This window comes from Eutrema salsugineum, unplaced genomic scaffold, assembly GCF_000478725.1.
Source record: "Eutrema salsugineum unplaced genomic scaffold, Eutsalg1_0 scaffold_1, whole genome shotgun sequence".
NCBI lineage: Eukaryota > Viridiplantae > Streptophyta > Magnoliopsida > Brassicales > Brassicaceae > Eutrema > Eutrema salsugineum.
Window position 1 is genome coordinate 5,147,717 of NW_006256909.1, and position 14,122 is coordinate 5,161,838.

General features: G+C 38.3%; 4 protein-coding genes across 4 annotated transcripts; 3 read left to right on the forward strand and 1 right to left on the reverse strand.

Annotated features, from left to right (window-relative positions):
* The first annotated feature begins 1,880 nt into the window (after positions 1–1,880).
* LOC18028837 (transcription factor MYB41) lies at positions 1,881–3,106 on the forward strand. The gene is made up of 3 exons (XM_006412929.1): positions 1,881–2,013; positions 2,122–2,251; positions 2,503–3,106. Exons 1-3 carry the CDS (start codon positions 1,881–1,883, stop codon positions 3,104–3,106), a joined length of 867 nt encoding a protein of 288 aa, XP_006412992.1.
* A 1,456-nt stretch (positions 3,107–4,562) lies between these two features.
* LOC18028838 (uncharacterized GPI-anchored protein At4g28100) lies at positions 4,563–6,227 on the forward strand. Its single transcript, XM_006412930.2, has 2 exons — positions 4,563–5,326; positions 5,826–6,227. The coding sequence occupies exons 1-2, from the start codon at positions 4,736–4,738 to the stop codon at positions 6,138–6,140; spliced, it is 906 nt and encodes a 301-aa protein (XP_006412993.1). The 5' UTR covers positions 4,563–4,735; the 3' UTR covers positions 6,141–6,227.
* A 985-nt stretch (positions 6,228–7,212) lies between these two features.
* Positions 7,213–7,550, forward strand: LOC18028839 (UPF0057 membrane protein At2g24040). Its single transcript, XM_006412931.2, has 2 exons — positions 7,213–7,314; positions 7,407–7,550. The coding sequence occupies exons 1-2, from the start codon at positions 7,225–7,227 to the stop codon at positions 7,548–7,550; spliced, it is 234 nt and encodes a 77-aa protein (XP_006412994.1). The 5' UTR covers positions 7,213–7,224.
* Positions 7,551–13,020: 5,470 nt separating this feature from the next.
* On the reverse strand, positions 13,021–13,440 carry LOC18028840. Its single transcript, XM_006412932.2, has one exon. It carries the CDS (start codon positions 13,415–13,417, stop codon positions 13,169–13,171), a length of 249 nt encoding a protein of 82 aa, XP_006412995.1. The 5' UTR covers positions 13,418–13,440; the 3' UTR covers positions 13,021–13,168.
* Between the last annotated feature and the right edge of the window lie 682 nt (positions 13,441–14,122).

A 14,122-nucleotide genomic window follows, 5' to 3' on the forward strand; every position in this document is an offset into this window, starting at 1 on the left:
TGTCTGGAGGGATATAACCAGGAATTTTGAAGGAGTAAGATTTAAATATTGGAGATCCTTTAGATTCTCAACCAAGATTTTTTCCTTTATAAAAAAAAAAAAGAAAAAGGAAAAAACGGTTAATACCAATATTACTTTAATTAGGACAAGGTTTCAAAAAGGCAAAATGTTTATTCATCTTCAATGGCCTTTGTGCGCATGAATGCGTCATCATTGGCATGCATAATTGCATATCTAGTTACTCTGACATGTCCCTTGTCTTTATATTAATTATCATCTTTTTACATATTAATTAATAAATCAGAAAATATTATATTCCATACTATTTATTAGTTTAAAATATTTTATAAATTTATAAATATTTAGATCTCGGTCTGTCTATATATTTCTCCGGTTGAGATACTGAAAAAGAATAACAAACCCAGTCACTGTAAACAATTGTTGCTAAATGTTACTGATGGGCTTACTTTAACAAGTTATGAAACCCATTTCTAATGAGGTTTAAGCCAATTAGTGGCCCATCAAGTAAGACGCAGGCCTTTTTCGAGAAGCTCCCAAGGCGATGACTTGACACAATCTTTGACTTGACATCATCATCATATCAGACGTTGACCAATACAGAAACCTAACCTTAAGAGTAGATAGAATGATGCAAAAGAAGTGAAAGGAGAACCCCACAACACATCTCTTTCCACGTGTCGCGTTCTGCATGAATCCACACATTGTGAATTAGGAGAGTTTAAAAATATTTCAAAAATATTTTAGACAATAGCTACGGTGTGAACTTCGGAGAATCTGTGGTTCTTGGGTTTAGGGGATATGTAATTCAAAGTTGGTTGCACAGCTTTCCACCAACAATTTAACAAACAAAAAAGCTTCAATTATTTTTCGTATTCCTATTTGTTGGTTACTTTTAATTTGCATTTTAAAAGCTTTTGAATAGTACTGACGTGGATGGTTTGCTCAGAGAGACCCTTTCACAAGCAATCTCTACTATTGGACTTGTAGGTTAAAATGTTAAATTTGTAATTCCACTTCTCATCGATTTAAACGCGCAAGGCACATATGACATTAACACGTTATTTGAAGAAGATTTGTGCGTATTTGATGAGAATACTCAACTACTTTACCGTCCTCACTCTCTCACCCATTGAAACTCTATGCTTTGGGTTTCAGAATTCAACGCAACATATATTCTCATACTTGTTTATTTAGTTTTTTTAACCAAACATGCATGTAAAGTCAACTGACCTATATATTATCATGCAAAGTCAACAAATGTGCTTTACTCTGACTCTCACCACCATAAGGTGAAAAACATAACTCTCACAACCAAATAGTTCCCCTCACAAGGTCTATTTTAATCTCTTAGTTCAATTGCTTTTGTTATTAACAAGAGTGCGCTATATTCACTCCTACATACATAAAATATATTATCGTTACTGACAGAATCCAAGTTACATGAATTATTGTTGTGCATACTATCACGTGGATCGTTTCTAGAATATAGAGTTAAGAAAACGATAGGCGAGGTGACATGCGGTCGTCTAGGCCAAGCTAACTAAGATTTGCTTCTGTATACAATATTTAGGACACGTGGCATATAAGGCCTAGGGCAAATGGAATTGACCGTGGCTCTTACGTTAATTAATTAAGTTCTTCGCATTCACATCCCAGATCCCTATATAAACAATGAAGGAGAAGGTATGAGTGCAAACCACGCATTGACATTTCTAAAATTCAACTCCTCTTTTGGAAATTTAAGAAACTCTCATTGGCTCTTCTTCGTTCCCTTTGATATACAGTAGAGAGACGAATATTATTGGAATCTAACGTCGATCGATCGGTGTACATATCTTTTGCGAGTTACCAAATAAAGGATGGGAAGATCACCTTGTTGTGACAAGAATGGAGTGAAGAAGGGACCATGGACGCCTGAAGAGGATCAGAAACTCATCGATTATATTCGATTTCATGGTCCCGGTAATTGGCGTATTCTCCCTAAAAATGCTGGTAAGCATACATCTACAATCATTAATTATAATTCTCTCCCAATACTGGATTATATTCTATCTATATATATACTGAGTTTACTTATAAGTCGTATTGTACAAACTAAAGGACTCCAAAGGTGTGGAAAAAGCTGCCGTCTTCGATGGACCAATTATCTAAGACCGGACATCAAGAGAGGAAGATTCTCCTTCGAGGAAGAAGAAACTATCATTCAATTACACAGTGTCATGGGAAACAAGTAAGTCTCATTGAGATTCATCAGCTACAGCTTTTGTACGTTGAATTATTATTCTTTTCTATTAAAAAAAAAAAAGAGGGGAAAAAAGCGAGAGTGTGCGTATGCATGCGGAGCGTACATGTCAATATATTTAGGCTATCAACTCTCCACTAAACTATTATTATAAGTATGTATTGACCTATAAATATAATAGAAGAGGAGTTATATGCTAATTAATGTACCACTAATATTTGAATTAATGGATTATATAGGTGGTCAGCAATAGCAGCTCGTCTACCAGGAAGAACCGATAACGAAATAAAAAACCATTGGAATACACATATCCGTAAGAGACTTATAAAGAGTGGCATTGACCCTGTTACTCACTCTCCGCGCCTTGATCTTCTTGATGTATCTTCACTTTTAGCAGCACTATTCAACCAACCAAACTTTTCAGCGGTTGCAGCACACGCATCATCCCTGCTCAATCCTGATGTATTGAGGTTGGCCTCTCTACTCTTGGCCCCTCAACAGCCACTTCAAAACCCTAATCCAATTTACTCATCGAACCTCGACCAATATCTTCAAACTCCAGTCACATCAGTGTCTTCTCAAGACTCTCAACCACAAGCTGAGTGTACAATCCCAACAAACAATGATCAAACTTCATCTTTCGAGTCTATAAACGCAAAGCTCAACGTCGGTCCTGCAGATGTATTACCTCCTCTGTCAGAGAGTTTGGACTTAGACTCACTCATGTCGACGCCGAAGTCTTCTCCACAGCAAAATAGCACTGAAGCAGAAGCCAACTCCAGCAGTTTCTTCGACTTTGGTTTTCCGGATAATTTCACCTTTGATGAATTTATGTTAATTTAATAAGCAACATATGTATGCATATTACCCACACATCTCTTTTTTTTTTCCATCTCTGATTATTTGTTGCATTCTTTCTAGGGGATTGTTTAATGTATAAAACATCTTGTCTTTTTTTTTCTCGTCAAAGATATATATGATTCTATATATTTTTCCAAATGTCAACATGCGCAAACGAATAGAGTATAAGCAGCTAAATTGAAGTAACAACAACAACTAAATATTGAAAAAATAAGCATCAGTCAAATTATCGTGAAAAGAAATTGTTGAAGTTGTCTAGAGACTAGGCTCGAGAATGAATGAAACGAGCAACACATCACATATTAGTGTTTAAACATTAATAAACACGCCTCTCTGTAGTCTGTAGTATAACGTTGGTATTTTCCATCTACAAAAAATAAAATAAATAATAACCCGGCATTTTCCTGACTAATGTTGATGTGATTAGCTTTACGGTCACGTTAGGTTACGTTGATTAGGCTCAATCCAAGGTCCATTTTGAAGCCCTTTAATTTATTATTTTGGCCCAATCCAAGACCTATATTTCCGAAAGTGTTTAAAACTATTAATCAACTATGTAAAGTTCAGTTGAACATGGGCCATTCAAAAGCTTTTTGACTTGATTAAAAACCAGTTAATAATATGAGTGGATTAGTTTGAATTTTGTATAAATGAGTGGAATAGTTAGTAATATTGTCTTTTTCAATTTCAAACAATATATTATTGTGGAATTGTAAAATCTAGGTCTTATATAAAAATACAGTTTGAATTTGAGGTATTTGGTAAGGGCAAGTAAGGAAGCAAAGAACGTGTGAAATGGCTTTAATTGTTGTAATTTGGACCTTTTGGAAGAAGATTAGGAAATGGAGGGACTTTTTCTCGCCTTTTACGAGTTTCACTTTTTTCTGACGGATCGTTTCCCTAGGCGAGCTCCGGGTCCTCTTCCTGCCCGCTTGAATAAAGGTGTTACAATTTTGATTTTGTCAATGCTCAAAAAGCGAATCAATGATTTAATATATGATTGTAGGAAATTTTGTGTTTTGTGATTGTCCTTTGCAAATTGACCTTTTTCTTCCTGTGATTATACTCCATTCGCATCTCATCTCATTCTTAAGGTCTCAATCTGTTTCCCCACCATTCATATTGTTTTTTCTTTTTTATTCACAAATCTAATTAATTTAAACATATTTTGCGTTTTACACAATTATCAGCTCACTAGTCACCTCTTACAGGTTCATATATCCTTATGTGTAAATAGTAAATACGAATTATACAGAATTTGTTGCTAATCTAAATAAGGATCTTAGTTACTAGTTAGTCCAAGACAAAAGACAGAAGTCATATAATTTCCGGAACTAAACACAGATTACAAAGGGATTATAGTCTAAAACAAACCAGAAACTGCCAAAGTAAGGAATCTCTTATTTTTCCCCATCACATCTCTCTCTCTCTTCACGGTATAGTCCTTTGGAAAGAACAAAAGAGAGAGAAGATGGTGAATAATGGAAGGCTGCTTTTCTTCGTGAATCTTAATAAGGATCTAAAGACAGAGATTTGAGAGCGTTATAATTCGTAAATCCATCTCTTTTATCTCTTCCTCTCTCTCTCTCTCTCTCTTTTAACCTTTTTACAATGAAGAGAAGTCTCACTTTACTCGTTATCCTCTGCTCTTTCCTCTTCCCCATTGTCTCGAGCAATCTACTCGTCGAACCGGTTCAACCCAACACCGTACCGGCTTTCCCCGTCGAAACCCAAGCTCAAAGCTGCCGTCTTGACCTCTCCGACGAGCTCTTCGGAGGAGTCAATGAAGCTTGCGGGAGAAACCTTGACCGGAGCCGATGTTGCCCTGTTCTTGCCGCTTGGCTCTTCGCAGCTCACTCACGTTCTGCTCTCCAGTTACCGGCTCCTGCTCCGACGCCGGAATCCTCCGATCCCGACGAACCCATGAAACCGGACGACTCTCAGAAGTGCGTCAACACATTGCAGAGTGCGCTTCTGACCAAACACGTCAAGATCCCACAGCCTAACTCGACCTGCGATGCAATCTTGTGTTTCTGCGGCATTCGTCTTCACCAGATAAGCTCACTCTCTTGCCCCGCCGCTTTCAATGTCTCCTCCGGCTTCCGAAACGCAACTCCGACCGCCGCCGTGAAGAATCTCGAGAAAGAATGTCGGAATTCTTCTTACTCTGGATGTACCAGATGTCTCGGTGCTCTTCAAAAGGTCCAATTTTTTTTCATTTTTTTGCATTCCGTTTCATTAAAGTTGCATCCTTTATGTCTCTCTGTTTACGGAATCACAGCATTTAATGGGTTTTTTTTCAATCCTTAAAAGCCTAATAAATGTTTCGGTTTCATATTCATGACTCGAATCGAAAAGAATGTTCACTAACTGTCGCTCTCTTTCCATGAGAAATTACTTCTACAAATCTTGGAATTACAAGTTTCATTTAGTGTTAATTGGGGTTTATTTTGCTCGCTTTAGTTGAAAGAGACGCACACAAAAGCACATTGTATTCTTTGGGGTATCCTTTTAGGTTGCAAACAATTGAAGATGTGCTTTTTCAGAAACTTTCTTGTTTCGTATAACCCAAATCACTGAATCACTCTGAAACACTGCCCAGTCACACGCAACCTTTTTCTTGCCCATTTATATTTTTATTTTTCATAACAGTTTTTCTCACAATCTTGTTTGTTTTCAAATTTTTTTTGATGGGATACAGCTAAAGGTAAAAGGAGGAAGCAAGAAGACAACAACAGAGAGAGCGAGTAAGATGATGAGCAAAGACTGCCAGCTCATGGGACTCACATGGCTACTGGCTCGTAACAAAACGGCATACATCCCCACCGTTTCGGCTGTGTTAAGAGCCATTATGTACAGTGCACACCCTCCTCACCTCAACAAGTGCAGCCCTGACCAAGAGAACATGCCCTTAGCCGTTGACTCTCTTCAGTTTCAGAAGAGCCTCTCTGCTTCGTCACGTTATTCTGTGTTTCCGGTTTTGCCCCTAATCCTCTGCATCTTTCTCTTACTATGATTTTTATTTATTTTTTGGTCGGGGGTGTGAAAAGAGTCACGTGAAGCTACAAGACAGATTTGTGTGTATGTAAATGCTTTGCTCTTTTTTGGTTTTGTATCTCTAACCCTCTTTTTTTTTTTAGTTTTTAACTATGTTTTGTCCAATTAAACCCTTTGTCCTAGGTCTTGGAATTTAAAAAATCATCTTGAGACTAGAAAGTTGTCATATTGGACTATATGAAGATCCATAACATGTGCACTTAATTATTAAAATGAAAAACAAGATTTAAAACTGTAGTCGAATCCCAAGGACTACTACTAAGTACTAACTAAGCATGTTGGTCGTCTCTACTAATGCGAATGTAGTCCCCCAAAGTCAGTTCTAAAAGGCTCTCACCCTTTCCTCCATGTTAATAGTAAATAATTTGAATGTGCTTTTGTTCTTTTATTTTTGTTCCAAAAAAAAAATATTGGGAATTAAACCTAATTGTTAAAAAAAAATGGCCTCTAAGTAGCCACTTGCCAATTATTTACCAATTCGCCTTCTAGTCAGACTCTTGCAAGCATGCTGTTAAGAAGTTTGCATCTATTTTCTATAGCAAGAGATCAAGCCGAATGTCAAATAACTGGTTAACAATTGCATCTATAGCAAGAGATCACACTTGATTAGCGGTCGAAGAAAGAAACAGAGCAAGGGAGAGAGAAATAAGGAAGTAGCCATGATGTGTTTCTAGAGTGTCCAAGTGTAACTAACCTTAATAATTAACATGTTCGTTGTCTAACTTTGTGTTAGTAACTTTGAGTAACTTTGAACTTGAATAATCTCTCGGTTCTACTTTATGCGATTAAAATTTAATTATATATAGAACATCCTAACCGTTTTTAAGTTTATTTAATTTGTTGATAAAATAATTTGATTTGGATCAGTTGGTTCCATTTTTTTTATATTTTTTTGTGTGTAATTACATGTGTAAGTTTTCTATTGTCTCGGTTTAACTTGAAAGGCTCTCTCCTTTTACTGTCTTTTTCCCCTCTATAAAATAGCTTACAATAGCTTACCATCAAACAAAAATTCTAGAAAAGGATCAAAATATTGATGAGAAATGGCGAACGGGTGCGAGATTTGCTGTGAAATAATGATCGCCATATTCATCCCTCCACTAGGGGTTTGTCTAAGGCATGGCTGTTGCACTGTATGTTTTTCTCTCCCTCTCTCGATTTACGTTCTTTCTAGATCAACAACTTATGAATATGTCAAAAAACTGTCAAAAACGAATGTGTGCAGACGGAGTTCATGATATGTCTGATCCTAACGCTTCTGGGATACGTACCGGGCATCATCTACGCACTCTATGCAATCGTCTACGTGGATAGTGATAAGTTCTTCGACGAGTACCGTCGTCCACTCTTCTACGCCCACTCACCTTGATTTGGTTCATGCATTTTGCTCTTGTTGCTTTGTATGATGTTTTTGCTCATTTGTTCATTTTACCTATTATCATTGATTCATCTTTCTCTCAGTAATGTTAAGATCTTCTCTTCTTAATTAAACGCATGTTTTTAGTCCCTCAGACTCACTTAATTTTGTCTGCATGAGTTGTTTTATTTGATCAGAATAAAAAAAATAAAACAACAAAATAAATCTGTAAGTGAAACCGTAGAATCGGTCAAGAAGTCAAGGTCCGATGAGGCGATTGATACGTGTAGGGAATCTCCTGCGACAAGCTCTCAACCAATATTAGACCAAAAATAGTTTTTAAAAACGCTTAATAAGGTCTCGAATCTTATCCTTTAATAACGCTTTTTTCTTTTGTTGGTGGTGTACTCCGCACCCTCGGTTTAGCCCGGTATGAATCAAAATTGGCCCAATTAATCCCGATTTATGATAGTTCACCCGCAGAATATTTTCTGATCTTATCCGGAAAAAGGAAATATTCTGAGAAGATAATTTCTCAAGGAAAAAGGAAGTTGTTCTTATCTGCTCCAAGAAATAAGGAAATCTGCATTATCAAGTCAAGGAGGAAAAGGAAAATTGACCGGCTTCAACCTCTATAAATAAAGAGATCATCGTTCATTCAAGGGGGGGATTCACAACTCTGCAAAAAACCTAGAACACATCTTTTTCTTATCTGTAATATGAACTACGAATGGCTTGATCCCTCTTTTGGGTACGTAGGCAGTTCATATTGAGTTCAGCTATAACTTTAATAAAATCTCTAAATTCTTTGTGTGATACTCGGTATCAACAATTGGCGCGCCAGAAAGGGGACGGGAAATTCTTTACAACCTAAAAATATTCTCCGATCAAATTTATCAAGACAAAATACAAGATATAGCGTTACTTGATAAAGAAGAAACAAGGGAAGAAGGAGCCTTAAGGTTTTTTATAGCCGTACAATGTAGCAGTCTTAGCAGACACTATGACAACAAAAAGAAGAGGACTTCACAAAAGTCGAAATCAACCTACATAATCGATGTTTCCATTCTCCAATCACAACCATGGGTCTTTGACAATACCACCGAAAAACGACTTCGTCACAAAAGGCGAAGCAAATACCTTCTCCCTCACGCGACGAGAGCTCGAGGACTCTGTTTTTAATTCTTTATGGAGATATCGACTACATGTCCACGTTACATGGAATCCACGACCTCATCACCATTAATTTGTGATTAAAAAACAAAGCAAAAGAAGAAAAGGAGGTCGTCACAACTTCTTCTCCAGACTTCTCTAACTTCACCACCGACGCAGCTTTATCTCAGCTCGTCCGTACTCAAGTCTTCAACAGCAATTCACAAACAAATCTGGAACTCATTGGTCTTCATACGTCTTCTCCCATACCGAGCTAAGCCTCAGAGAATGGCGAGACCACATCGAGACATCACCTACATTACCACGTTCCATGGAGTCCTTTGCTGAAAAATCAGAAGGATTCGTGGCAATCTACAAATTCTCAGAAGCAGTTTGAGACATAACTTGTGGAGCAATCAAAACAACAACCTTCAACAAGAACAAAGATCGTGTGCACCTTCTCACGACCGAGCTAACCCTCCGTAACAAACACCGACGAGCTACACAAAAGAGGTTAAAGCACAATCGCAGTGAATGACAAGTCTACATCAAAACGTTCTCCGACCTCCCGCATAATGCGGTCCTCCATTCTCCGATCTCCTCAAACTTCACGACTTGAAGGCTCTTTAGAACAATACAAAGAGTTCAAACACCTCAACTTGATGAGAAACAAGAAGAGAGTATCCCGTTTCGTACATTCAAGCAGGTTCATGACCTGAGAAAACATCACAATCACGATTAGTTTGTTTCAAAAAAAAAAAAAGAGTAGGGGCTAGGAGAGATCACTGCGTCACGCCACACCCCCGCTCAACATCTTGCTGACCTCGATTCGCTATTATTCAGAGGAGAAGATAATGTCATATTAAGATCAGCGAAGAAAGATGCAGTTATCTGCAAATTGTAAGCAAAGAACCCTCAAAATTGGAGCTTAACTTGGACGACTTCACATCTGCTAGTTGCGAAATCTACTTCTAAAAAGCCCAAGATCACAAATCAACTTCACATCTCAAGCCGACCTCTCCTTCAATGGCTCACATCATCAACAAGGAAATATTAAATTGGAGATCTCTGTTCTTCCAAGGGGATTCTCCGTTGCAAAAACCACTCACCGAGAATCTCACTCCGACTTTAGACGCTGTATTTGTTCTCCGATTATATCATCACCACGACCATGGTCTACAATCCACCACCACTCGAGCTTTCCAGAGCTCTGCCGTCGCCGCCTCTGCAACAAAACCAAGCCGTCATTGAAGAAAATCTGATTTTCTCATCTGTTGGGCTTGAACAAATTATTGGCCCATGCAAAATTATAAGATGATAGGCCCAGACTCTGACCCAAGATGATGTGAAGACTTTGGCCCATTCCTTACCATCTCGTCGATGCCTCACGATCCTTCCTCGACGGTGAACCTAAGGCAGCTCCGATAAAAAATCTGATGAATCTCCGGTCACGGAAAATCCAATGACCCTGACCAGACCTGCAATTTTCGGCGAACTGTAGATTTTACGACCTGAGCCGTCTCCATTATTAACTCCATCAAAGAACCTCAGAGACCTTTCCCTCTTCCTTGCTTCAAACAACCATGGCGAGAAAAACACACGCCGCTTCCATTTTTGGATTTCGAAAATTCATTCCTGAAATTCTCCATCGTCGACCTCAAGAGCTTTCATGTTCATTCTGGGCTCGGAATACTTCAGAGATTCGCAAAACAACTCCCAAGCTTCAATTCCCGATAATATCCTAGAAAAACTTCAATGAGATTAAGAAGATTTATTGGTTCGGTTTTAATTTTCTGTCGAAACTTCTAGCTGATACCATCACCACCTTAGCTCGCCGTACGGCTTCACTAAGCTCTTTACCGGAATCAAAAAAACAGTTTGGAAGCACCTCGTCAATCCGTTTCTCATCTAGATCACAAGAGATGGATAGAGTAAATCGTGAGAGAACTTAATATTCCAGATCTTTGCTCTACAAGGATTGAACGTCAAAGAGCCGAGCTCCACAATCCCACACCAACACCAAAAAGCTAAGTATCATCTTCTTTACTTAACTGTGATCCAAAATCTCTAAGAGATAGATATCTTCACAATTTTATTCAAAATATCGCAGGATTGCTAAAAGTCATCGCTCCAGCTAGGACGATTTGCTACACACGAGCCGCTATAACGACAAACAATCAAAGATATGTTTTGGTACGACTATAAGCACACAACCGCACTGAGCTCACAATAGAAAGATACTCGTCTGAGCTCGTTCCAGTTCGTTAACCAAAACGCTTTCACAGCTCGTCAAACCGAGCTCCCAAAATTCAGGTATCATCTATCGTAAACTTTATTTTTTCATAACTTTGCTTCACATAAGCTCTGTCCCTCCAAGCCGAACTCCTGTTCGCAAAAAAAAAAAGAGAAAAAAGACTATTCTCTAATGCTCTCCATAAACGAGCTCCGAGCTCCCACCTTAACTCACTTCTTGGAAGCTTTTCATAAATAAGCTCTGGATTTTTGCTTCATATCGCAACATCTTAACCAAACCCAGTTAGTCAGCCTCAGCTCGTGCAACTTCAACTCCTCTCATATTCAGCTCTCAGTTTCGGGTTTCAAATTCAGTTCGTCAAATTTGGGTTTTTGTTTCGGTTCATCAAATTTGTCTTTCAGTTTCCAATCACAGCTTTAGTTCAGATTCAACTAGCTCAGAATTCCATTTCAGCTCGGCATCAGGTTGCTCAGAAATCTCAGTTCCAATCAGTTTCTATTCAGAAATCAGTTCGTTTGGTTCTGAATTAGAATTTCAGTTCGGTTAAAAATTTCAGCTCAGTTCAAAACTTCAGAATTTTTCAGTTCGTCATCAGATTTGGATTTCGGAACTTCAGTATTATCAGTTTTGTTCAGAATTTTGAGTTCGATACAGCAGATCAGTTCGTCAGACAGATTCAGTTCATCGACTTGAGTTCGTCATCTCAGAATACAATCTTTTACCGAGCTAAACTACGTTCATCTATGTTTCAAGCTCGTTGCTTTTCCAAATAAAGGGTCCGTTCTTCAAAGCCGAACTGACATGTTCGCAGTCTCGACCGAATTCATCGGTTTTACATCAACTTCCTGGCCAGTTGTTCGATAGCATTTCTCAACAATGCACCCTGAAAAGCCGAGATCCGTCTCGCGAACACCCCGATGGTATCGTGGTAAACTCCACATCTTAAAAGCCGGGGCCAGTCCCGCATTTAAATATTTCTAAGTCACCGAGAACAATAAGCCGAGTCCATCTCGCACACTCTGGTTCGACTTAGGAAACCCTGAGTCTGTATCGTGTGTTTACAAGAGTTCAAACTTCACTCTTCCAGCGCGAGAAAGCTCACTTGGGTCCCCCAGGCCGAGTTCATTTAACTCGCACAAATTAAGCCGAACTCCTCTGATTTGCACCGTAAGCCGAGTTCTCAACACTCGCGAATGTAAGCTGAATTATCGCAATTCGCAACAGACTGAGTTGAAACTCATATAAGCCGAGCTAACAGCCTCGCAAGTCTCCAATCTCAATTCACACCAGACTAAAACTACTCATGAAATCCGCCGAACTCTTACACATACTCTTTCGCCGGACTGAGGGGGGCTTACTGTTGGTGGTGTACTCCGCTCCCCCGATTTAGCCCGGTATGAACCAAGATTGGCCCAATTAATCCCGATTTATGATGGTTCACCCGCGGAATATTTCCTGATCTTATCTGGAAAAAGGAAATATTCTCAGAAGATAATTCCTCGAGGAAAAAGGAAGTTGTTCTTATCTGCTCCAAGAAATAAGGAAATCTGCATTATCAAATCAAGAAAGAAAAGGAAAATCGACCGGCTTCAACCTCTATAAATAAAGAGCTCCTCGTTCATTCAAAGATGATTCATTCACAACTCCACAGAAAACCTTAGAACACATGTTCTTTCTATTCTCTCTGTAATATGAACTATGAATGGCTTGATCCCTCTTTTAAGTACGTAGGCAGCTCATCTTGAGTTCAGCTATAACTATAATAAAAACTCTTTGTCTGATACTCGGTATCAACAATTCTCTAAATTCTTTGTGTGATACTCGGTATCAACATCTTTCTCTCACATGAACCCAATATTTGTTGAAATGGAGAAACCGAATATTTGTCTTCATTAATATTTAATGCATGGGTATGTTTGAGTAGAAAAAAAGAAAAAGAAAAAACTCATTTCTCTCTAACATGAACGAATACTGCGGTTGCGGATCTTGAACTGTGACTGGTTAAATAGAGGAATGTGATGGAGTGAAACAAGTACGTAAAGATAGTGACAAGTGACGATGTCTTTTTTTTTTTTTCTTATAGACAAGAAGGATCAGAGAAATGAAAAAAAAATAACAGAGTTTGAGACCATTTGGTAAATTTTACAAATATCAATTCAATAAACAAAAAGCAAACTACAGAAATCACTCTGAAACCGTGAATCACAATCATTACAAAAGGAACCTATAAAAGGAGAGCGAGGAGGAAAGAGGAAGCAGCACCCATATGGAAGGAGCTTGAGAACATCATAGTCGAAGCTGCGGATGTTGTGTTGGTGTTTCGAGGCCCTCTGTTTCTCAACCGTTGCCTCATTACCACTCCAAGATTCCTTGAGCCATGCTCGTTAGCTGAACAAAAAAGAAGAGTCTCGGAGAAGAAGAAGATGAATATGATGGAGAGGAGGATTATGCGTCTGGCTTTGATCTCGCCCATCTTTGGCTCTGTCTTTTGCCTATTTCTCTGATGGATGTGATTATATGTGATTTATAAAGATAAGCCAGAGGAGTCGTGTGTTATTAAAATGATGGAGAAGTCTTATTAGGTGGGTTTGATATAAAATTAAAATACGCGCTACAGGCTAGTGACCTGGGTGGGGAAGCCTGAGTCAGCCAATGATTTTGGTTTTAAAAATGTTGCAATATTGACCAACGCATAAACAAAAAAATGTCTTCAGAAGTCAAACAAAAAGCCATTTCACGCACCAAATGGGCTTTTGTTCTAAAGGTAAAAATTTTGTAACCACAGAGACTACTAGTTTTGAAAGGCAACTGGAGATGTCTATTCTCTGTCCAAATTTTGATTCCTTCACCTCATGTTTCTTTCTTCTACTTTTGATCTTTCTTTTGTCAATGCAAATACTTGGTAGGCATAAAATATTATTTATTGTGGAATTAACCGGTGTCCAAGCTAGCAAAAACTCAGATTTCAGAAACTCGTCATATCTCAAGTACATGTTTTGTGGGACAGTGAGAGTAAAAAGTAAAAACACAAGTACCAGACAGTGTGGTAACTGATAATGTTGTACGATATGTTCTAAATTAGAAGAGCCCAATGGTTTGACATAATTTATAAGAGTCAATTGCTTATTAGGCCACTTTATGTTTGTCAAAAACACATGGTATATATCGCTTTGCCAAA